At 39.7% G+C, this 26,472-nt stretch overlaps 1 protein-coding gene across 13 annotated transcripts in view; it reads right to left on the bottom strand.

Annotated features, from left to right (window-relative positions):
* The window catches only part of NR1H4 (nuclear receptor subfamily 1 group H member 4), a 65,844-nt gene that overhangs the window by 17,587 nt on the left and 21,785 nt on the right, over nt 1-26,472 (bottom strand). For 9 of the 13 annotated variants that reach the window (XM_081822264.1, XM_081822262.1, XM_081822265.1 and 6 more), the window contains 3 exons: nt 17,419-17,784; nt 3,344-3,496; nt 1,093-1,226 (listed from right to left, as the gene is read on the bottom strand). In XM_081822264.1, coding sequence (XP_081678390.1) covers nt 1,093-1,226; nt 3,344-3,496; nt 17,419-17,784 — 653 coding nt within the window. Of the gene's footprint in view, nt 1-1,092; nt 1,227-3,343; nt 3,497-17,418; nt 17,785-24,053; nt 25,069-26,472 lie in introns of those variants that run through there. The other 4 variants (XM_081822273.1, XM_081822260.1, XM_081822261.1 and 1 more) reach the window with 4 other exon arrangements.

Raw genomic sequence — 26,472 nt, 5'->3', positions numbered from 1 at the left:
CCTGAAGTAGAGTCATCAATCTGGACAATTCAGACCCCGAACATCACTTTCTCCCTTACTAGCATCTTTTGAAGAGTGTGGATAATTGTGTCAACTCTTTGCTTCCTTATACCAAAGTGTGATTGATGAAGTACTATGGCAAGATAATATGAAATTATTTTTTTCTGAAATGAATGCAAAAATACTATACTTGGAAAACTAAATGTGGATGAGGTTTTCCTTGTCGGTAGTGTAATAAATATTAAGAAGAATGTGACTTAAGCAAGCATGGATTTTTGTTTTCTCAACTAATGGCAAATTAAAGTTCCTCCATATACCCTGTGGATTATCACCATGTGTTTAACCAATCATCCAAAATGCTGTTCCTCTATTTTGTCTCAATTTGTTCAAAGGATTTCTTGCATAATTTGTGAGCTCTATGGGAAAGGCTTTTCTCTATTGTTCCACAGATGTGTATCGACTCAGTTTTACCCATTGATAGGGACTAATCCACAAACCTCTATTGAATACACATCCTTCCCACTTTACATTTCCCTTCTTAATGACAGAGAAAAGAAAATGGTCATCAGAACTCAACCTGAGGGGTGCCTGGGGTTCTCAGTTTGTTAAGTGTCTGCCTTTGGCTCAGATCATGATCCCAGGATCCTGGAATCCAGCCCAGCAGCGGGGGGCTCCCTGCTCTGCAGGGAACCTGCTTCTCCCTCTCCCTCTGCCTACCACTCCCCTGCTTATACGCGCTCTCTCTCTCTCTCTGTCAAATAAATAAAATCTTAAAAAAAAGAAAAAACCCTCAACCTGAAAAATCCATTTTCTACACTGAACCATTTCTACTGGCAACCTCTTGGTAGTAGGAGTGGAATGGAGCCAGGGAGACAGACAGCGTTCATTTTACTTTATTTACTGCTATTATTTGAATTTCTACACCAAAGCAGACATTACTTTTTCAATTAAAAAGAAGAAACCCACTTAATGCACAACTGGAATGAAATTCTGCTTATGGTGGCTCTAATTTTAAAGCCTCCCAGACAGGTCACTACATGCCTAGAAGCTCAGCTGCTATGGGCTTTAGCGGACACCATTGCATGTTATTACCCTGCATGACTTGGTTGTCGAGGTCACTTGTCGCAAATCCCGACCTTCGCTGTCTTCATTAATGGTCTGATCTGCATGCTGCTTCACGTTTTTTCTTAGTCGTTTAGATTTACACTGAATTTCAGTTAACAAGCCTGAAAAAATAAAACACAGAGATTTCACCACAGAGTCGTATTGGGTCTGTGGTCATGAGGCAGTTGATGTGTAGTCAGCTCACATCCATGCAATTTGGCACAGAGCTAATTCTAGCCCTTCTGAATTTTGAGACTTGGCCTTGAACAAGAAATTTATCCCTCTGTGACTCTCAGTTTCTTCATTTGTAAAATAGGAAAAATATCTACCTCAAAGAGTTTTGTATAGATTAAGGATAATTGGGGCTTTTTAAAAAAATGTACTTTATGTAAAGAATTTGTAATACTAAAGCATTGTACAAATGCAAAGTATTCAGTCAATAAAAAGGTGAATGACACTCTCCCCATTCCAGGTCTGGGGACCCTGAAAGCTAGTGTTTCACAACATAATGTTAATATTATTTCTCATCCATATTCACATAATTGTATCATAAAAAGTATATTCAATTTCACATTAAACACACATAAGTAAACACATACTGAGCAAAACAAATGTCAACATCCTTTAGGGAAAATTTTAAATCTTCTTAATCTTTAGAACTGTATACATTATTGAGAACATAGTTAGAGATGGAAATAACTCAAAGGGACTTTGAAATTTCCTTTTGAAGAATCATATAATATCAAAATTAATTTATACTTAAACAGAGCTATAAAAAATAATGCAGAACAATCTTCCATATTCCCATTTAACGTCCTTACTCTCTCAATGTTAATGAAACTAAGTTCCAGGAATTTCTTTGTCCAGGGAATTTATTTTATAAGATCACATGAAAGCTCTGCATCTGTTACTGGACAAGTTTACATTAATAATAGTACAGACTCTTGTGGGTGGAATCACGAAAAATGTCCTCAGTGCTCCCATTGGAATGAGTTCATATTTAAGTGATGAGCAACATGAACTCCTCAGTATCAAAGTAAGCATTTCCATTGCAAGATTGGATTCCAGCAGTAGTCCCTACTGCAGTCTCTTGTTTCATATGCTGAGAGGAGATAGTGATCATCTACTATAAAACTTTCATCCACCCAGAGCTGGATTATTTACACTGACCTATTTTTCCCCCTCCTGCACACATTATTTCTCTGGGTCCATCCCAGTCGCCTGTACAATGTGGGAACAATAGAATAGGAGTCACCTTCCAAAGGCTTTTATTCCATGTGTCATTCCCTCCCTGAATGTTATCATCCCCTTGGTGACATTTGTTTGTCATGTGTGTTTTGAGGACGAATAGGACATATCTCAAAATCTGAGTGGTCTGTAGAATTTGCAGAATGAAAAATTAATATGTTATATACTAGCATGCATTCCAAATTGATGAAGATTATGGTTCCTCACAAAACCAGCAGTTAATACAGTGTCTCTTTATCAGATCAAAGGGCCAAATTATATTAAAACCCACAGTAGTTAATTTCCTGTGTAAACCTATACAAATTGGTTCAAAGTTGCACTAAGAGAAGAAGGACTTCTAATAAAATGACTTGGTTTAAAACTCTATTTAGACAATTCAGAGGCAGTTATACCTTATAAAGCATTCTTAATCTTTCCCACAACTGTGAATTCTTATGCTAATTAAACAATAATAAAGATATTAAATCAAATTTGGAGAAAATTTTTAGGTTGTTGTCATTCTTGGTAGCTTATTACAACATGTTACTTTCACTGCAGATTAATGCCACTTCACCCCACATGTGATTCTTGCAACAAGGAACAACAAAAAGCTGCTTCTTTCAGGGGAATAAAATGCTCTGTAGCTGACACTTTGGACAATTTCAGTGGCTCATTACCCTTTTCAAGAAGTTGGATGGCTTAGTCAATCCCTTCTTTAGTATGTGAAGTAGTAATCAGATGAGTTACCTGCCTTCTGCCTCCTTAAGCGATTTTTTTTTAAAGATTTTATTTATTTATTTGACAGAGAGAGATACAGCGAGAGAGGGAACACAAGCAGGGGGAGCGGGAGAGGGAGAAGCAGGCTCCCCGCGGAGCAAGGAGCCCGATGCAGGACTCGATCCCAGGACTATGGGATCATGACCTGAGCCGAAGGCAGTCGCTTAACCGACTGAGCCACCCAGGCACCCTCCTTAAGAGATTTTAGTGGAATTTAATTGCTTGATGTGAATACCTGTATACATACATTCAGCCAACATTCCCATCTCTTTGCATTTCCTTAGGCGACACTCTTGGCACTTTCTTCGCATGTACATGTCCATCACACAGTTGCCCCCGTTTTTACACTTGTACACGGCATTTTTGGTAATGCTTCTCCTGAAGAAACCTGTGGAAGAAACACAGAAAGGAGTAAAAGGGCTCCTAACAACTTCTACTCAGAAAAACACATTAGGATTAAGGCAAACCAGAGCACTGTCTGGAGAACCCCTGGAGAGGGACGCCTGGGTGGCTCAGTCATTAAGCGTCTGCCTTTGGCTCGGGTCATGATCCCGGGGTCCTGGGATCGAGCCCCGCATCGGGCTCCCTGCTCCACGGGAATCCTGCTTCTCCCTCTCCCACTCCCGCTGCTCGTGTTCCCTCTCTCACTGTCTCTCTCTCTCTCTCTCTCAAATAAATTAAAAAAAAAACCCTGGAGAGCCCCCGGGTCATCCTTGAGTGTACAGGTGGCAAAGATACTTTCAACCTTACCCCAACATCCAGAAGGCTGTCATTTTCAATTTCTCGCTCAAAGATAAAGACACATTTGAATTACAGCCTCTCTTAAGAAAAATCTTAACTTTTGGGGGGAGTGGTTAAAGATTTATTTATTTGTTTGAGAGAGAGAGAGGGAGCAGTGGGAGGGACAGAGGGAGAAAGAGAGAGAGAATCTCAAGCAGACTCCCCACTGAACTTGGAGTCTGACACAGGGCTCAGTTTCAGGACCCTGAGATCACGACCTGAGCTGAAACCAAGAGTCCGTCACTTAACCCACTGCACCACCCAGGCTCCCCTTTACTTTGTTTTTTTAAGATAGGTTACTTTCCTTATACCTTTATTGGGAGACAGCTGTGTGCCAGTGAGCTCTAGGGGCCAGTGGTACAAAGGCGAGTAAGTCGTCCCTGACCTCTTAGCGTTTATAGCGTTAAAACCATGCAAACAACCAAACAAGTGAAATTAAATGTTCCTGGGCTGGGCTGGGCAGAGGAAGCAGGGAGAATGGTCAGTTCTGGGTGAAGAGATCAGACTCAGAAGTAAGTGTTGAGCTAAGCCTTGCAAAACAAGTTGCTATTTACCAGGCGGACTGGGAGAGGTCACAGCAATGGCTTCAATTCAGTATTTGACATGCCCAGCCTAGTGTCATAATACAAATTCCAACCTTGATTTAAAAGCAAACATCTCCTCTGAGAAGGTGTAGCCACAGCAGCAGCTCATTACAGGTAAGCTGCAGGCAGGAAGGAAACACAACTGCCTTTCTTTCTCTTTTTCCCCACTCGCCACCTCTACTCTTTCTCCTCCACCCCGCTAACTGTAATTTCTGACACTTCCAGAGTCAAGGTGAAGCAATGAATAAGGAGAGGATTGTGGGAGGCGAGGGGAAGAATTAACAGGAAAGTGCTAGTTGCCTGTATTATTTGAAGCTGGCTTGTGCCTAGCAAGTTTCTGAAATCGCCTCCTTCTCTCTTGGGTTGGGTTCTTTAGAGAAGGCCCACCACTGGGATTTGTTCCTTTGCAATTCCTCAATGAGGGCAAATACATCTCTATTCTAGCCCATGACTTATATCCCCTTCTTCCGCATATAACAGGGTCCCTCCGCGGCCACGGTCCCGTCCCCAGGAGCTGCCCCTGCTGGGCCCTGTCTGCTTCGCGGCCTCCGTCATCCGTGTCCAGGCTGAGCTCTTTGGGGCCGGCCACTCTCCCCTGCCAGGGCTCTTGTCCCGTCTTCAACTACAGACGGATGTCTGTTCCGTCTGACAGACAGCACTGTCTGTAGGAATTTGGCAATTCACCTCCATCCTTTTTACTCTGAAATCCCTCCATGTGGCCTTCTTGTCATGAGCTTAAGACAACCCTGTGCCGGCTTTCTCTGGTCCAGCAAACTGTGGGGAGGAGAAATCTCTCCCATTTATCCATAAGCAGCCACCATACCGCTTGCTCTTTCAGCTTTTCAGGTGAAAGTCAGATGCCAGTCTCCTGTGTCCCTCAGCTGTAAGGGATACATATCAATTTCCTCAAGTGATCCTGTTGAAGACCCTTTTGTTGGGCATAGGGTAGCAGAGCCTACTTAATGTATAGATTACACCTAGGGAAGGGGGGGCACGTTTTCCTAATCCTCACAAAAGTACCATATTTTCAGTGGTGGTCCTCAGGGCAGACACCTGCATCCCACACGACCCCCCTTTGCAATGGGATTTATAGCACGCAAGTCACACACTCCAAAATCTTTAAAGACTACTCTAGAATTTCCAACTCCTGACTGCTTCATACCCTCAAAGTAGGTGAGGTTTTAACTATTTCTTAACTACCCACTGCAAGATGGGCTCACTTTGGATGTAGCAACTAGCATCTTCATGAATGCTGAAACTGAGACACCAAGAGTCCTTCCTATTTTAACAGCCTGTTGGAATAATGGCTAACGTTTATTAAGCACTCACTGGCTGTTGTTCTAACCACTTCACCTGCATTTAGTTATTTAACCTTCATAACAATTTTATGATGAAGATAATATTATATGTTCCCATATTACAGATGTGGAAGAGAGGCACAGAGACTAAGCCTCTTGGCCATGATCACATGGTTAATAAGTGGATTAGGAGGATTCAAACTCAGGCAGAAATTTCATCACAGACATGGAGATTTGTACATTCGTTATGACAATTTTTTCCAGCAGAAGTCAATAAAAATTGTTCTAGTAAAGTAAGTATAATATGACAATGTCCCAATAGCTAGAAATTGAGTGTCTTGAGGAAAAGGCATTATATGGCTAGGAATGGCCCTGATTAATTCTGAGTAGGGGAAATCAGAGAGCACTTCAATGAAGGAAGTAGAATTTAGCCAGGTGTTGGAGAATAAATAGGGTTTTGAAACATGGACTGTGAGGAAGGAAGGACATTCTGGGAAATGAGAAAGTTATGGAAATGCCAAGGAAGGTTAGATGATCTATTTTGGCAGGAGAGTAGAGTGTAGGGAGAATTAGTGGAAGGTGGGTAAGGGCACGTAGTGGGACAGAATATGGTTAAATGTCCTTCAACATGATACAAAAGCTGTTGAGTTTTTACCATGCAGAAAGAGAAGCCATTAGAGGGTTTTGGCCGAAGAGGGTGTGACCTAACCTGCATCTTGGGAAGAATCCTTGGGGCAAGGTGAAAAAATGTGGAACAGCTGAGAGGTGATTGGCGCCTGAACTAGATGGTGAGAACAGGGAGGAGGAAACAGGGAAACTCAGGACTTGGTAACTAACTCAACATCAAAACAGAGGCTGAAGAAAAAGTTAGAGATAGCAAGGTTTACAAAAGTCATAGACTTGCTTGTGAATCTGTCAGCTGGTATAACTTTCAGTAGGAAAGATCTTACCATTTTCCTAAATGTCAGATCCAACTACACAAAGTCTAAAAAAAGACTTTGTGCTTCAGATCAACATTGATACTGGGAGTGCAAATACCAAAGCATGCATTTTAAGAGAGTCTCTAGGCAAGAAAAGGAAAGAAGGAAGGAATAAGGAAGGAGGGAAGAAAGAAAAAGGAAGGAAGGAAGGAAGGAAGGAAGAAAGAAAAGATCCCAGAGGCCCCTCCCTCTCTTCCTCCCTGCTGAGGGACGGAGGGAGGGAGGAAGGAAGTTAGTTTTTTTCCTGGTACCAAATCAATGAGCTCAATGATGTTCTTTAGTCAACCTGAATATTCATGAATATTCAGCCCCTCCCAGGAAGGATTCCATTTAAAACCATCGTAGATACTGATAGTTAATAGTTAACAGAAATAAACCTCCTTATTCCAAGATGAATCAAAGAAACAGTGCTAGGACAATTCTGCAGGGTTTTGTTTTTTTTTTTAACTCTTGTATTAACTGAGAAAGAAATCATTATCATCTCAATAGATGAATTAATTAGTTTTCACTCTGAGATGGCAACACAATATTATCATTATATCACTTAAATATGGGCACATATACTGTATTTATACTTATGCAAATCTATCTATACACATACGTCTGCCTCTGTCTTGTGCATATTCAACAAGGCCCAGAAAAGTCATTTGAAAATGAATGGAAAGGAAATTCACTGAGGAACAGAGACTCCCTGGTAATGAAAGATGAATAGAGGGGGCTGACATTGCCATCTGAGGAAGGTGTAGCTCTAGGGGAACTCCTGCGGTGGCAGGAGAATATCTATAGGATAGGAAAATGGATACCTCCAATATACAAAATATTGCACATCCTGTTTCTCTGATTCTTTTTTTTTTTTTTAAAGATTTTATTTATTTATTTGAGACAGAGAGAATGAGAGAGAGCACATGAGAGGGGGGAGGGTCAGAGGGAGAAGGAGACTCCCCGCCGAGCAGGGAGCCCGATGCGGGACTCGATCCAGGGACTCGATCCAGGGACTCGATCCAGGGACTCGATCCAGGGACTCCAGGATCATGACCTGAGCCGAAGGCAGTCGCTTAACCAACTGAGCCACCCAGGCGCCCCTCTCTGCTTCTTTATACAGATGTAACTCACATACCATACCCTACTCCCAACGCATATATAAATATGTATGCGTGTGCACACATACACACACACAAGGACACATGAACGTGCACACATCAGACTCCAGTGACTGACAGTAACTACCCATTAGTTTGAAATCAATAAAATATTAGTTGTTTAAAATTTTCAGGGTCTCGGGGCGCCCAGGTGGCTCAGTGTGTTAAGCGTCTGACTCGGTTTCCGCTCAGGTCAGGATCTCAGGGTTGTGAGATCAAGCCCCGCGTCAGGTTCCATGTTCAGCAGGGAGTCGGCTTCTCCCTCTCCCTCTGCCCTCCCCTGCTTGCTCTCTCTCTCTCAAATAAATAAATAAATCTTTAAAAAAAAAAAAAACTTTCAAGGTCTCCATACTTTTTAAACAGCAACAAATGCATAGAGCTGAATAACTAGTATGTTTACATGCACTGTAGCCTAAATAGAATTAGCCTTTAGGTCTATCTCAGCACGTTGTCAAATAAAAAGGACTCCACCACCCACTTACATAGAACTTACTTTGTATCAGGCACTGTTCTAAACACTTTGCATATGGTGATTCATTTAATATCCACATCAATCCTATGAAGTAAATTCTATTCTTATCTCCCTCTTACAGCTAAGGAGACTGAGTTACACAGAGATGAAGCATTTTGCTCGAGGTCCTACAAATAATAAATGGTGGAGCTTGGATTTGAACCCTGATAAGCTCAGTTCCAAACTCTATGCTCTTAATCAGTACATTAGGCTATCCTTCTAGTAAGGACCTTATATTGCTTAAAATTGTCTTTAGACATTAATCTTTTTAGAACTTGATTATAGACTCCTGATCACCTGGCAGAAGCTGTTTCAGACTATTATTTTCAAAAAAGCAACCCTCAAACTTCTGAGATGGAGTTGATGAAAATTATTTTTTTAAGCTTTTATTTTAATTCGAGTTGGTTAACGCACAGCGTTATATTAGTTTCAGGTGTACAATATAGTGAGTGATTCAACACTTCCATACAACACCCGGTGCTCATCACTATAAATGCACCCTTTAATCCCCATCACCTATTTCACTCATCTCCTCCGAACACCCTCCCCTCTGGTAACCATCAGTTTGTTCTCTATAATTATGAGTCTGTTTCTTGGTTTGCCCATCTATCATCCATCTATCTATCTATCTATCTATCTATCATCTATCTATCATCTCTCCCTCTCTTTTCCCTTCGGTCATTTGTTTTGTTTCTTAAATTCCACATATGAGTGAAATCATATGGTATTTGTCTTTCTCTGACTGACTTGTTTCGCTTAGCATTATACTCTCTAGCTCCAACCATGTCATGCAAATGGCACGATTTCATTCTTTTTATAACTGAATAATATTCCATTGTATATGTATACCACATCTTCTTTATCTATTCATCTATGGATGGACATTTGGGCTCCTTCCATATCTTGGCTACTATAAATAATGTTGCTATAAACATAAGGGTGCATGTATCCCTTTGAATTAGTGTTTTGCTATTCTTTTTTTTCAGACTTTTTTTATTCATTTCAGTCAGATAGAGAGAGAGCATAAGCAGTGGGAGAGGCAGCAGGAGAGAGAGAAGCAGACTCCCCACTGAGCCAGGAGCCCGACGTGGGGTTCGATCCCAGGACCTGGAGATCATGACCTGAGCTGAAGGCAGAGGCTTAACCATCTGAGCCACCCAGGTGCCCCATGTTTCAGTATTCTTTAGGTAAATTCCCAGTAGTACAATTACTAAATCACATGGTAGTTCTATTTTCAACTTCTTAAGGAACCTCCATACTGTTTTCCACAGTGGCTGCACCAGTTTACATTCCCATCAAGACTGCAAGAGGGTTCAGTTTTCTCCACATTCTCACCAACACCAGTTGTTACTTGTGATGAAAATTATTATTGACTATTTAGTGCCTGCTAATAATTTTGAGTTTTTCCCTCTTTAACCTATTGGAGAACCACAGACAGACAAAAAATTTCACCTGACTTCTCCAACACTTACTTTTACCAACTGTAATCCATATTGATTTTTTTTTCTTAAATACATTTTAAAAGGACTGACTTTGGGGCACCTGGGTGGCTCAGTTGTTAAGTGTCTGCCTTCAGCTCGGGTCATGATCCCAGGGTCCTGGGATCGAGCCCCACATCGGGCTCCCTGCTCTGTGGGAAGCCTGCTTCTCCCTCTCCCATTCCCCCTGCTTGTGTTCCTTCTCTCGCTGTGTCTCTCTCTGTCAAAAAATAAATAAAATCTTTAAAAAAAAAAAAAAAGGACTGACTTTGAATTATTTTGGGAAGTTGCCTAACATCCTTTCAAAGTAAACAAATCTACAAACAACTTAGTAGTCCAAGGGCATTCATCAAACTTCTATACTTACTTCTGTCAAAAAAATACCACAAAATAAGAGAAAAATTCATGGAAACAGCATAGTCTCTAAGAGTTAGAATGCAACTCCCTCGGTGTATCAAAAATGTTGATGAATCCCTGAAAGCTAAAAAACAGAGTAAATTTATGAAAAACATTGCCCAAAACAGGTGCAGAGAATGCAGGATTAGGAGCAATGGAGGAAACTCCAAATTCAAATACAAGATGCTGACGGCCTATAAACATTCAGCGGGAGTACTGTGCTAAGCCAGGAGTTGGCTAACTACAACATGCAGGGAAAATTCCACCCCGTTTATTTCTGCATGATCTGCAACCTAAGAATGGTTTTTACATGTTTAGTGAGTGAAAAAAAAGTCAAAAGAAAATTATTTTGTGGTAGGTAAAAGTTGTATGACATACAAATTTTAGTGACCATAAAGTTTTATTGGAACACAGCCAAGCTCATTCATTTACCTGCACACCTGCTTTCACACTACAATGGCAGTCGAATAGCCTAAAATATTAACTAGCTGGCCCTTTACAAAAAGTTTGCCATGCATCTAAGCCATTGATAACAGTAGTATTTGCATGCAGTCTCAAGCAAAGAATATAAACCAGAGGGGGAGGACAACGCCCAGGAGGAATGGGGAGCCCCCATGTCTAGAAGATAAGGACTGAAACATTCTATCCAACCACACATCTTGTACTCCCTCCAGATTGCTAAAAGCAGGCTGCACAAACACAAACAGCATCAGAGGGGTGAACAGGGAATCTCAGAGGCTACTTAATGAAACCACTCTCCTTTCTGAAGTCATTTGAGAATTGCCTTTGTGTGAGTTTGCCTGGGAGGCAACTCTCAGTCTATCCTACTTTCACCTTAACCTATTAATATGAGGTACAGGGTCAAAGTATAAGACATTGCAAGGAGAGCTCCCACAAAGGCAATTCTTAAATTATATATTCTAATACTCATATATATCACAATTAGAAATGAAGATACTTAGATGCCTCATTCTTTATTTTTTAAAAGTGATAGGACTAGTGGTTGTCATTTCAATGTGTGAAAGGGGCTGACAACCCTACTTAGTAATTAAAAAGATGGTCTATTTTGTATACAAGTGAGTAGTGTTCCATAATTTATAGTTGTGACTGCTTTTGGAAAGTATGTTGGTGGAGAACACCAGGAGATCAATCTGTCCAACAACCAATGGGTTTGGATTTGCCATCACCTAGATTTTGTTTGTTTTTCTCTTTGTTGGTGTGTTTTTTCCCTAAACACAGAACCAACTTTTAAAACACTCATATGCAAGGAAAATGCTGTTAGTGCTGTCTTTGGAAAGTCAGTGACAGAAGGATACAAGGAAAAAGCACAGAGAATAAAATATAGCTCAGGAGTTCTGAGGATTTGACTACAAATTCTATGCCATTCTTTCATAGCTGTGAGACCTGGACAAGTAACTGAGTGTTGGTATCTTTATTTGCAAAAGGGAGATGATAATACCATCTACTGGAGCCATTATAAGGATAAATGAAATAAAGAGTCTGAGGTAGGAATTGCCGAGCCCATAACAGAGAGTCATTACATTCCCTAATTTGAGTCCATTAATGTGTATTTTTTCAATAATTTTAGCAATGCTAAAATGAAAGGATAATTTATTCAGTGATTCATGTATACTTTGTTCTTTGTTCTTTCTCCTATTGTTTTTTTGGGGGGGTTATCCTTTTCTTCCCCCCTCCTTTTTTTTTTTTTTTTTTGCTTTTCTTTCCCAACCCAAGAGGGTAGACATTTTTCCGTGTTCACTTGATAAAACAAAAGCTAAAGTTGTCCATCTCTAAAAACAGATAATTCTCAAATAGGGCTTTTGTTTTCAACCCCTCATTGAAAGGGTTATACTGGATCATCTCAAAGATGATGGAGGTGGAAGTCAATGCTTTTAGATTGGGAAAAGGAGGGGAGGGGTAATAATGCTCTGCGTGAGCTTGATTTTGCATGTCTTTAAGAGCCATTCAGACTCCCAGGTGGGCAAACTCCCAGGATCTGGAGGCTTAAGCAAACTAGAGGTTTTTTTAGTCACTACTTTCATATTTACATATTGCTTATATATTTAGTTTAAAAATTTTTTCTTGTTTAAATGTAATTTTTATTGTCTTAGTTTTGTCTAACATCATTGCTATATATTTATTTGAAATTTCAATTTTTATCCACTGGAAATCATCCTTTTACCATTTAATTTTTCTGTATATTCTTTTTGATACTATTTCATTGCTTTTATATTGGTTAATCTTTTATTTTTTTGTCTTACTGTTTTCTCTTTTTGTCTATTTTAGTTCAGTTATATAAACTGTTTCCTGGCTTTGCTTTAAAATGGTGACTAAGAGAGCTGGAATTTTGTCTGTTTTGTTCACCACTGCATCTCCTATGCTTAGAATAGTGCCTGGCATATGGTTGGTCCCTAATAATAGTAGCTGAATAAAGAACTGAATTAATGAATTCAAACTCTCAGAAGCTGGAGGCTTAATTAATAGGAAGAGAAATAGTTTTGAAGACTGTTTATGATTAAAGTTTGGGAGGCTGGATGAACAGAAAAATAACAATAAAATTATAAGAATTCACCAACAAAACAGCAATAACTAATGCTTATTGAGCATTCAAGTGTTCCGGGCATAGAGCTAGATGTTTCAAAAACAATGTCTCATTTTTTCTTCACAATTATTCAATGATAATAGTAATAATAATGGACATTTATTGAGGGTTCACCATAGGTAAGTACTATGTTAATTGCTTTACACACATTATCTTGTTTAATCCTCCCCCAACCCCTAGGTACCTACCTCAAAGGGTGGTCCTGAAGATTGAATGAGTTAGTACAGGTAAAGTCCCAGATAAAGCCTGCATATAATAATCATTTGATATATCTTATCTATCAGCAGCACCACCATCATCCTCATCTCAACCTCAACCTCCTCCTCCTCATCTTTATTATTATCTGCATTTTATAGGAGAGAAGTCTGAAGCCCAGACATTCAGTAACTTGGACATCTGGGAAGAGAATCAGCGGTGGGGAAGGGGGTGTTGAAATCTGGGTTGTCTGCTGTCAGAATCTGATTCCTCTTGTGATTTCTATAACACTTACTACAAAAGGCTTTCAATGCGGTGATATAGTTTAAGCCCCACCCCCTTGCATCCCACTCTAAGATAATTTGACCTATTGAGTTCAGTAGGATCGTTATCAGATTTTATAAAATCAGATCTCAAAATCAAACAGGATTTTAGGAATTTCATGCGCGGTCAGGGCATCTCAGCCCTGACCCATAAACAAAGGGCCCATTGGAAACACTCTGCATCTATTCCACACACCAGAATAGTTTCAACAACTATGAAGTCTTTCCTAGAACTTCAGAACTAAGTCAGAATATGTTCAAAAGGACACCCATTTACTCATAAAATGCCTTTTAAGAATTCTACCATTCTCTCGCTGATAGGTGTAGACTCTCCCGGCCTGGAGATGGATGTGACTGACATTGACCTATTTGGAAATGCAGCCATTTGAAATTTTCAGTCAGATGCAGATCAGTTTTGTTAGTTGAGGCTTGAAGTTTGAATCAAAATTCATCTACACATTAGCACATTTTCATATGCCCCACTGATAACGGGGAGAAAAGAAAGCTCTTGAAGTAATCTAGTGCTAAGCAAATGGCAGTCACTGTCACTGTGTTATGCTTGTGTTCTCACAATTATTATTTTTAAAAATGTATTGAAATATCTCTCCTTGATGCTGTAAATATCGACAATAGAACATTCATTAAAATTAAAATATTTCTAACATGAGACCAATGAAATCTGGGTGTTTAACCATGATCTTTGTTTTGTTTTTAAGTTTTGAAAAATTGTGTGTGTGTGTGTGTGTGTGTGTGTAAGGATCACCGGTCTGACAGACCTGCATCAAAGTCCTAAAGCAAGAGAGCTGCCAGGATCTACAAAGACCCTGTGAAATAGATACTACCCTTTTTTTTTGCAGCATGGAGGCTCAGAGAAGCAAAATATTCCATAAACTAAGAATTGGCTGGCCAGATATCCACGACACCTACTACTCTAGTGTATGTTCTCTATTGTAAAAGCAGGAAAATGGGACACAGTCTTTCCCAGACTCCCTTGCAGCTAACGTTGTGGATATGATTTAAGCTCTGCGGGACAGATGCCCTTTTAAGACTGTTGTCTCTGCTGGCAAGCAGGGCTGTGGAATTGTGCTGTGGTGGCGTCTTGGTTTCTAGTTGCTAGCTTCGAGGGCATTGAAAGGCAAGACAGGGCATTCATAATGTGTATATTAGATTTAGCTGACAAGCCATCACTCTGGAGCCAGTAATTATGGTGCAGGCAGCTTTCCGATCCCTAGATGGCAGCTAAGGCAGTGCCTTTCTGGAGCCAACAGCTCTGTGTTAGCTTCCTGTTTCCCCATCTTCCTGACCACAGCAATTCCCTGGCAGACCAGTTCTACAGGGTGACCCCGAGCATCCTCTTGGAGACTCAGCATAGAACCTGCTCCTCTGCTCTTCTAACTTCTCCCGTATTAATTCCTTACTGCTTGAAATTTTGTTTTCTGTTTTATTTCACTGAACTCTGACCGATATATTAAGTAACATCTTTACTCAGCCACGAATGACAGTCTAGATTCAATGCATGCTTGTGAAACCCAAAAGTCCACACCCTTCCTTTGATGGAAAGCTACGGAGTAAGATTCATTTTGTATCTGGTAAGCACAGATACCCAAGGGGTGTGGGGGACCGAGCTGGCCAAGCTGTTAGGCCTACCTGGTATGGGGTACTGGTTCTTTCCCTTGTACTCTACTCTGTGCTGTGAACCTCCTCCCTGTTCACTAAGCTAGGATCATTTTCATTTGTTTCCTCAAGAGAACATATACAAAGCACAAAGGAGTTCATTGTTGGCTTTTTAGTCACCAAAGCCTAAGCCTCAAGACCCCAGACACTAAATTTCCCCAAGTTGGGAGACAAATAAAGAGAAAATGAAAAGAGCCAAGACATGTTAAGTGCATGAGAAGGCCCTGAGCTCTGTCCCTCCCACCTTCATGCCCAGACTGCACCCTGAGATGTGTGTATTGAAAGATTATAGAAACTCCATGTCATTCAGGAATCCTAGAACAGAAAAATTCTTGTGCCCTTTCCTGGAGACAGCCTGGTGAGGCAACCTGGGGTTGCCTGTCCTCAGGGCAGCATAGGAGCAGACGAAATGGTCTCTCTGGGCAGCCAGACACGCAAGCACCACACTGGCAGAACATCAGGAACCCACCACCTGAGCTGTGGGACAGGAGGTAGGCTCGACAGGAAGGAGAAGTGTGCTCAAGACCCCACAATGGAGCCTCAGAGACCCTTCCCACTGGTGACTGAAGACCAGCTAGAATAACACCCAACAGACTCTCCACTGTGTTAACAGCGGTGAAAACCAGAGCCCCACCCACAGTGCCCAATCCCTCCACAATGCTGCATAATCATGGAATTTAGACAAAACCCCAGAGAAAGGTGGGGTTTTTTTGGGGGGGTGAGTAGAATAACCCTGAATTGAATGAAATACAGTTTCTATGAATTCAATCCAGCTATACAAAATGAGTTTATGTGTCTCATATCCAGGCCCTGAGTGTTGTACTCTCTCGCTACCCAGCTTCGAGTTAATTCTCACACTCACCCTCCAGAGTCATTGGTCTACAACAGGGTCAGCAAACTACAGCTAGGCCTATGGGCCAAATTCAGCCTACTGCCTGTTTTTTTTGTTGTTGTTGTTGTTTTTTAATTTCCTTGCCTGTTTTTTTAGGTTAAATAAATCCATGGCTATGCCCCTTCTTTATGTGGGTGTGTTTGCAGAGTTGAGTAATCACAACAGAAACCGCTATGGTGCAAAGCCTAAAATATTTACTCTCTCTTTGCAGAAAAAAACATTGCCAACCCCTGATGTAGAACACAGGCTCTTCCTGGCTCCATCTCATCTTCTCCCTGCACTCTGGTCCTTTTGCTCCCACCATGGGAGCAAAGTCTCAGATCAGAATCAGTGAAAAAGCTCTGCCTTTCTCTGTTCTTAAAAATTATACCTACATCCAGATCCAGCTTTTTCTTCCCGAATTCCCCCAAGGATGGGTTCTCTCTTGAGCACTTGTCTGTCCCCTTGTGTCCTATGACCCCACAATTTCCTGGTCCCCACCCCATCTCTGGCTTCCTTCTATAAACTTTAGGGGAGATTCGTCCCCTGCCTGCTTTTAAAATCAGTGTTTTGGGGGGTTGTCCTAGGCATACTGGTTTCACTCCAGTCACCTGGATGCCCCAGATTCTTCTTGGGAGGACCAGGTTTCACCAGTGTTCACCTGTAAGGAGGTGAGCGGACCCAGATTACTGACTTCAGGGGTTTATTCCATTGGCCCAGACAATACCAATACTTTGTCCATTGATTTAGTCAATATTAGCCTTGAGCAAATAGCTCAGAGTAGAATGATCACTCAGTAGCCAAGGATTAAAAGACAGGGTAGCCTAGTGGTCAACAGCAGAAGTTCTGGAATTAGATTTATAAGCTGTAGATTTGAAGCTCCACTTCTAATTAGCTGTGAAGCCTTGAGTAAGTTCATTAACCTCCTGTGCTGCACTTTTTTCATCTATAAAATGGGAGTGAAGTATTAGAACTAAAAGGTTTATTATTGAGGTATAATAAATACATCAGATAATAAAGTCTTATTCTCTTTGATCTCAGTTTTAAAAGAGATGAGTTCAACAGTTTCTCTTTCTTTCAAAAAACAACAGGGGCGCCTGAGTGGCGCCCAATTCTTGGTTTCGACTCAGATTGTGATCTCAGGACTGTGGGATTGAGCTGGGTGTGGAGCCTGCTTGGGGTTCTCTCTCCCTCTCTCTCTCTACCCTTCCCCCTGCTCGCTCGCTCTCAAAAACAAACAGAAAAACCCCATAATCTATAAATTTATTTTAACCATATGAGAGGTTGTAAATAGGAAATAGTTTACTTATATATAAGCTAAATACACTAAAAGGCTTTTCCTAGAGATTTAGAACAGGTAGGAGTGGAGGAAGAGAAAATGGGATGTTATCTGGGAAAAGGGAAGAATCCAGTCTGAGGGATTTCAACAACCAATAGAGTAAAACCTCAAGGAGATAATGGCCAACCAGAGATGCTTACCTTTGCACCCCTCACAGGTCAGTGCATTATAATGGTATCCAGATGCTCTGTCTCCACAAACAACACATAACTCATCCCCTTTTATTCTCCCTGCTGATGCACCCATTCGGGCCTTTTTTGCTACAGGAATCTCTGCTACCTCGATCTCTCCCTGGTAGAGAGCCTCAGCCGGCATTCGCCTGAGTTCATATATTCCAGGAGAATACCACTCCTCAGGCTGCTGGGGGTAGAAACCCAGGTTGGAATAATAGGATGACGAGGAAATCTGTGGTTGAACTTGCGGAAACGGAACATTGTTATATTGTGAGTATGGTTCCACTTCTAGATTCTGTCCCAAAGGTCCTGCTGCTTGTTCTGTTAGTACACCTGAACAAGAGTAACAAAATTGGAATTAATGTCTAAGAAAAGATCAAAATTTAACTATATAAAAATTGACAACTTTTTTACAGCAAAAAAAAAAAAAAAACCACTGCAAAAGGATTTAATGACGAATTACAAGCTCAGAAAAATATCTGCAACATAAAAGACAGACAAAGACTCATATTGTTAATAGGTAAAAAGCACTTGCAAACCAGTAAGAAAAATTCAACAATCCCATGGGGGGAAAAAAGGATAAAGGATATGAGTGGACAGTAGAAATACAAAGTGTTTTATAAACCTACAAAAATGCACTCACTTATCAACAATTAAATTTAAATTTAAACTGCAATATAAAATATGACCATGTTCATCCTCAAATGAGTAAAGGTTAAAAATGCTCGATAGAACACTCTTAGAAAAGCCAACATTCTTAGGCGACAATTTTTCAGTATCTTTCAGCATTTGAAACTCAAATACTCTTTTAACCCAGCAGTTAGACTGCAAGGAAATTTATTTTAGAGATAGGCATGTATCTGTGTGAAAGGCTTCTGTAAAGATGTCCATGTGCAAGAACATCTATAAAAACTATAAATCAGGAACAATTTAAATATCCACCAATAGGAGTCTGGTTTAAATAAATTACATTATGTCTATGCACTGAAATACTATGTAGATGTGAAACAATGATTTAGATCTATATGTACTGATAAAGAAAGGTTTCTATGATATGATGCTATTTGAAATTATTAAACTATAGAATAATGTATATATTTATGTGGGTATTAAAAGAACAATGTGTGTGTGCACACGCATGCACAAGGCAAATTTCTGCATGATACCAAAGAAACTGGATGATGGTGACTGGAAAGTGAGATTGTTGCTTTGTTTTCTGGGGTGGGAGGTTGCACAGTCTTTACACTGTAACTTTGCCATGTAGATTAGTATTTTAATCATGGTAAAACAAAGAAGGAGCTTAAAAAAAAAAAAAAGAATGCAGTGGCTGGAATTGTGTGGTTCAAATCCCAGTCCTGTTACTTACCAATGTTGGTAATTTATTTAATGTCTTTAAGGATCGAATTTCTCTTCATAAAACAAGGAATAATAGGTACCTCATTAGGTTGATGTGAGAATTAAACAAGATAATGCATGCCAAACACTTTGCTAAATGTTTGGCACGCAAGGAGTGCCTGATAAATTATAGTTGTCATTAAAATAGTAATAATAATTATTATTCTACTGCCATTATTACAAAATGAGCCTTTTATCTATAAAACCTCTAGGTATTAGAAAACTATCAGGTTATGAAAATGCTTCTATTTCCTAGAAACACAATCTACTACTCTAGAAAATAAAAATATTTAAACTATGCAAAACACTAAAAAATTTAATAAACTAAATAAGATAGAGGAGAATATACAAATGTGTCCAATTCTTCAAAGGATGGTCAGGCAACCCTAGACCGAAATTCCAACTCCACCTCCGATGAACAGTGGGACTTTGGGCAAATTACTGAAACTACTGATGAACCCCAGTTTTGATGGCAGCAAGCTTGGGATGAAAATATCTAGATCAAGGGTTATGCTGAGGATTGATTGAGGTAATACAGATTATTCCACAGTTTCTCATCTGAAACCCTTGGGGTCACACATGTTTTGGAATTCAGAATTGATTGCTTGTGTTTTAGAACAGACCACAGTGTTATTTCTCCCTGCGTGGTCTGGGACAGAACTCAGAATCAAACACAGCAATCTTTTCCATGGTGAAATGTATAAATATTCATACGACACAGAATAAAGGCCATAAATATCCTCACATCCATTCAGGTCAGGTTTTGCCACCAGAGAAGTTTGTGTCAAACTTTGGATAAAATGTTTAGTTTTTAGAGCTTTTGGAATTTAGAACTGTCAATTAGGGACTGTGGATCTACGCATCTATATATTTGCAGTGCCCCCAAAATAGTTGTGGTTGTTATTATCGCTACTGCTACTATCAGCAAACTCTTAGAGACTCCATCCTAGTGCCAGGCACTTGTATATTTTCAACTCTTTCTCTCAAAATCCTATGAGGTGAGTAACATTAGGATCCTCATTTACAAATGAGTAGCCTGAGGCACAGAGAAGTAAGGCAACTTTATTCCCACATACCTAAATAGCTGAGATTTGGACTTTGATAGTCTGACTTCAAAGCCATGTGCTAAATCACTCCTCTCTGGGATAATTTCAGATGTGTGATGCTTGAAAGCATGATAGTACACGGTTTTCTCTTCCTCCCTCTGTACTTCAGTTGGTGAGTACCTTCAATGCCTCTGCTTACAGGTAAGCTGCAACCAGGTGTGCGAGGCTCCACATGATCCTACCTTTTCTTTTCCAGCCATTTCTCCTGTTTTGGCTTCTCTAATCCTTGAATGTGCATTGCTGCCTCCAGACTCAGGACCTCCCTTCCCCACCCCGAGCTCTGCTGCTTCCTGAGCCTGGAACCTTCTGCAACACAGCCATTTGCTCACCGGGCTTCATCTCACTATTCTCCACTTATCTATCTCTAAATTTCCTTTTAATTATAGTTTCTCTTGGGAAGTCTTCCCTGACTCTAGGTCCCTGGGTGTTCTGAGTCTTGTTACATGGTACTTACCTATCTTCCCTGGGCTGCGCTTTGCTCATCTCTAAAGAAAAGACTTCATGTTTGATGACCTTATAGTTCTCCTTTATATCTAAAATCTCCATAAGTATATGACTAATAGACTATGGACATGAGAATTCAGGGCTCTTCTATCATGGCAAAATGGAATATATGCATACCAAAAGTTTGTTGAAAAGAATGCTTTCTGCATTGATCCAGAAAAAGATTGTCGAAGCACAAAGTATACACTATCTGGGCAAAAATTAACTTCCTGTCCTTTATGCCTGACTTCTCCATATAAAACCAGCATTGAGTCAGTATATCTGACAAAGTTTTGGCAATGGTGCCTTGTCTTATTACCACAGAATAGAAGAATATGAAAAGACAGTATGATTACAGCAAAAAGAAGAGAGAAAATATAAGCAAAATCCTAATCTATTTCATAATTAAATATGACTAAAATTTGTTGAGTGAATAGGTTTGAAAAGAACTGAAAAGCATTAAAAGCATTAGTTTCACTTACACTTATTGCTGAATTTTATCCTCCAACTGATCTTACCCCATCAATTACCTGTTCCCAGGTATTTGCTACCTGCTATCTACTATTTCATAAGGTAGTTCTGAATATAGAATAAAGTAGTTGAGAAAAGGTTTTGATAAGTTGGATGTCAGAAAGACATGTTTGTTTCCTAAAGAGCCTAGCAAAATCCTGATTTTACTAGTTAACTGATAGTTAATTAGTAATTATTAACACTTGGTCTGTTTTGAAAACATAAGTTATAGGATACTTCTTTCAATTATAAATATATACTGAACACTTGCTATTTTCCAGACAGTGTACTAGTCTCTGAGAATAAAATAGTGAACAAGACAGAATACAGATACAAAAGGCCCCCCCAGTCATTCCCTATACAAGCGAGCACGTGTGTTTGTGTGTGTGTGTGTGTAGAGATGTCAAGGGCTGGGACAAAAACAAGCAAACAAATACCAGAACTTTCTGATAGAGCATCAGATGTGGAATGGGAAGAGTAGATCAACTTTAAAATATGCTTTCTAAAAAGGTAAATTTATTTCTACTTTAATACAATTTAAAGGGAATAATAATATATGAATATATACCTATAAATTTGATTTATCAGTGCTTTTCTGGAATCAGTCTATCAAAAAGTGGGGGAATTTGGACTCCTTTATGATAGGTAATGCTCCCTGAGAGTTTAGGAAGAACTTTTTTTTTTTTTTTGAGATTTATTTATTTATTTTAGACAGAGAGCGCAAGCAGGGGAGGGGCACAGGGAGAGGAAGAGGAAGAGAATCTCAAGCAGACTCCCCACTGACCACAGAGCCCAACGCGGGGCTCAATCTTAGGACCCTGATATCATGACCTGAGCCAAAATCAAGAGTTGGACACTTAACCTATGAGCCATCCAGGCACTCCTAGGAAGAGATTTTAAACAGGAACACATGAACAGACAGACACCTGGGGTGTCTGAGACCTCCTGCAAAGGAAAGCAAAATTCTTCTGAGTAGAGAGTCTCTAGCATTCAGTAGTTTCTCTAAAGGGATACCATCTAAGGGAACTTTCTGAGGTGAAAGAAATGTTCTGTACCACCAATATGGTAGCCACTAACCATATGAGAATATGGAACACTTGAAATGTGGCTAGTGATATTGAGAAACTGAGTTTTAAGTTTTATTTAATTTTAATAATTAAAATTAAAAATTACATAGCCACATGTGACTAGCGACTAGGAGTTTGTGCTCAGAATCCCTGTGTACCCAAATGGGAGAATCAGGCTCATGTTGTAATGAAGGCACTTTGCCATGATCTCACAGTTTGTTCCTGATGAGCCTGGTAAGGGTTCACATTATATCCATTTTTTTACCCCTGACACAATGCTGACCATAGTAAATGTTTCATGATCTTCTGTCAAAATGTTTCATGAATGGAAAAATTGCCTTCTCTGCCTTCCTTTATTCCTAATCCATGGTTTCTTAACTAGATGATACGGCTTCATTTGTAAGCTGTTTGCCATTCCTGGCCTTTGTGACGTTGGCGCCTTTCCCTGGCTTACCAGCTGATCACCTCCTCTGTGAGGCCTGTCCTAGCTCCCCTTGGTTAATCTCGCCTACTCTCTGTCCACACCATTATTGTAGCACATAGAAGCATATACATTGTTTGGTTTGTTTATAGGCTTGTCCTCTACGCTAAACTTGAAGTGGTATGACACACTGGTTACGAGGGCCCTGCTGCATAGACAAATCTGGATTCAATCCACCTACAACTTGCTAGATGAATGAATTTGGCAACGATGTTGAACTTCTTTAAGCTTCTCTTCCTTCCTCTATAATGTGGAATAATACAGTACCTGGGTGAAAGGTTGTAGTACAGATAAGCTAAGACAAAGAATATAAACTGCATTGTGCTGGACACAGAATAAACATTCAATGCATTTTATTTTATTGTTGTGGTTAGCCTGTGAGCTCTTTGGGGAATATATTAGGTTATATTCCCCCCCCGCCACCTTTTTTTTTTCATTCCTGATGCCTTACACAAAGCCTGACACAGTGTGCTCAATAAATATCTGTTAAATGGAAACAATGGAAAAATTTGCTTCTCCTGCCTTCCAACTAATTTCCTAAATACAGTGTCAGTCACTTTTAAACAACATATTTAAATAAAACAGTATGCTGCTAAGTCTATAATCAAAAATTCAAAATTATAATTATTGTAAAAATGATTAGAGTTTCTCTTTTAAGTGAAAATATAAAACATAAGATTCTGTTTTGAAAAAATATTAAAATAGACAATATTATATTATATGGTCTATGTTTTAATTATAATCTATGTTTTACTTCAGAGAAAACAAATAGCCTAAGCCTAAAGCTGAACTCTTTACTCATCTGATTTTCCATTGATTTGGGAGAAATCTGCTATGAAACTAATTTAGTAAATCAGTGTTTCTCAATCTCTTTTTATTTTTCTCACCACAACCCACAGTTTGAAATACATCTCATATCATAATTCCTGTGTACACTTAAACATATGTAGAAGTTATTGAAACAAGATTTCCATGAAATAACCCTTATCCTCACTTCTTGAAGTGTATTCTGACATTTCTACTCTACTTCTATTCTATTCTATTCTATTCTATTCTATTCTATTCTATTCTATTCTATTCTGTTCTGTTCTGTTCTGTTCTGTTCTATTCTATTCTATTCTATTCTATTCTATTCTATTCTATTCTGTTTGTTTTCAATGGTGGTCATAAGCCACAAATAGACTTCATGACCCACTAGGATCTGAAACATACCATTTTTAAAACACTGCATTAAGTAACGTACTTCAAAGTGCTTTTTCAAGTGTCTACAGGCATTAATGTTAGAACTGCCTAGTGTTTAACTTGAAAAAATCTTGCTAATTTCACATAATATTCAATGAACAATTTTAGGGAAAACATACTTAGATTTTATCTCAATGAGATACTCACCTGCCTCGAATCCTCAAAAATTACCCCACCCCAACTTCTCACCCCAGTCTCCCGGATCTGACTGAGACATCTTTGACAGAGATCTGTTGCTAAAATCTCAAACAAAAGCCCTCCACTTCCTCAGTCCAGTTGCAAAGGTTCGGCCAAGAGCCCCTGTGAATAGTGTCTTACCTTTATCAGGCTTCATGCTCATCATTTCCATGATAAATCCTGATGATGTGTGTCTATGGCAAGGACTACTTTGAATTGGATTTTCTAACCCCTGAAACTGCATTACCATTCTTACTTACTCACAGCAACTAAAAATGAGACTAGGTAAGGAGCAATAGAGGCCAGAGGTTGTATGGTTTACTGATTAACTTCATTACAGAGAAGAATATTTGTAAATGTTTATGAGAAAAGTCCTCGATGCCAAGTTGCTTAGTAAGCTGGAAACCAGTCTCTTAGCTAAATATTTTTGGGGAGCACTTTCCAGTTTTAGAACTTAATATGTAGAGTAGGTTTCTGTTCAGTGGCTCTAAAAGTGGATTTGGGGTCAAGTGACATGCTCTGTGTCTCGAAATTTGTTCCTATCAAAAGGCTACAGAATAATATAATTTTGTTAAGTCAGGAAGCATTAAAGCATAATGCTTAACAGTATAAGGCCAAATGATCTGGGTTTATATCCAATGTTAGTGGAATTCTGTCCCCTTCCTCCAAATTGGTATGTTGAACTTCTAACCCACAGACCTCAGCATGTGACATTATTTGGAGAAAGGGTTTTTATAGAGGCAATCAAGTTAAAACGAGGTCATGAGGGTGGTCTCTAATCCCATATAACTGGTGTCGTTATACCAATGGGAAATGTATACACTGAGACAGACAGACATAAAGAGAAGACAGTATGAAGAGATACAGGGAAAAGGCAGTCATCTACAAGCCAAGGAGAGGATCAGGAATAGACACTTCCCTCACAGCCTTCAGAAGGAATCAACCTGCTAACCTCTTGATTTTGGACTTCTAGCGTGAAGAACAGTGAAACAATCCATTTCTGTTCTTTAAGCCACCCAGTCTGATCCTTCATTACAGGCTCCTCAGCAAACTAATACAGCGAGACTCCCTTGGTACTCACTAGCTCTGTGGACATGGACAAATTCCTGAACCATTTTCTTTCTCCATTTCCTCACCTGTAAAATGGGGCTGATAACCATACAGCCTCATAGAGTTACTAGGAGCATTAAATAAGATAATGTTTATAAAATGCTTAGCACAGTGGGTGGCTACACACCATCATTACATTGATGTTATGATTATTTGGCTTTGGACTCAGGTTGTAGGGCAGCTTGCTTACTGAGTAGGAATAATTTCTGCAGCATAACCTGTGGATATCAAGCCTATGATTGTTGGTTATTTTTTGGAAGAAAGGACTTTAGAATAGGATTCAGTAGGCCCAGGGTTAAGCTCACACTTAATGCAACCAGACGTCCCGTATAACCTTAGGTCAGTCTCTCAGCTTCTGTGGGCCTCATTTGTCTACATTAACAGATGGTAAAACATAGATAATAATTCCTGCCCTACTTCCCTCATAGATGTGTTGTGAAGATAAAAACACAATAAATAAGCAGTTTGAGAGGCAAAAGTGATCTATATAAATGCAATCATCATTGCCAAGACATTTCTATAGCCTTCACACGTTTACAAGTGGTTCCATATGCATTACATCATTTGATCCTACTTGCATCCTCTGAGGAAGGTATTATTTATGATGCCCTATCTTCTACTGTATTTTACAGACTCTACAAGGCAAAGCAGGACGCTAAGTGATTTGTCTAAAGTCACGCAATTAGTGAGGCATTAAGTTAGGACTTTAACCCAGGTCTTCTGACTCAAACCCCGTGGTTGAAACACTTAGGGACACTTGCCCTCATTGCCACGAAAGAGGAAAAGAGTGATGGTCCATGGTTATGTCTCAGTTTGGATTGCCAAATTAAGTTTTACAGTTTGCAAAGCTATTCTCAATCCTCAGTCTACTTCTGACCTCATTCTCTTCTCCTCACAACCCCAGAGCTATCATTGCCTTGGGAGGACCGTGGGTGGGAGAGCTACCCAGAGGATGTAAACCAGGGCAAACTATCTCTGAATCTTCTATCTTATTTTTTTAAAGATTTTATTTATTTATTTGACAGAGAGAGAGAGCACAAGCAGGGGGAGCAGCAGGCAGAGGGAGAGGGAGAAGCAGGCTCCCTGCTGATCAAGGAGCCCAATGTGGGGCTCAATTCCAGGACCCCAGGATCATGACCTGAGCCAAAGGCAGACGTTTAACTCACTGAGCCACCCAGGTGCCCCAATAAATCTTATTATTTTTTAAAAAAGAATTCTCTACTGACTTTCTCAATGGTCAAACAAATGGGCCTCTTGCCCTCAGAAACTGCTATACTAACAAGGAAATGAATAGGACAATTTAGCTGATCCAGGAAACTGTTGTTGCTGAGTGAAATTCACACAGGATATTGTCATAAGACTGACTGGACCCCTTTGCTTCTCTCTTAGTGATGCCCCAACTGCCTCATGCTATTTTTTTTTCTAAAAATACATTTTTCCCCTGCCATTC

Source organism: Leptonychotes weddellii, chromosome 5, assembly GCF_054177405.1.
Source record: "Leptonychotes weddellii isolate Sample4059 chromosome 5, ASM5417740v2, whole genome shotgun sequence".
In the NCBI taxonomy this organism is placed as follows: Eukaryota; Metazoa; Chordata; class Mammalia; order Carnivora; family Phocidae; genus Leptonychotes; species Leptonychotes weddellii.
The sequence above is the reverse complement of the archived record's forward strand: the minus strand, read 5'-3'. Positions and strand labels throughout refer to the sequence as shown.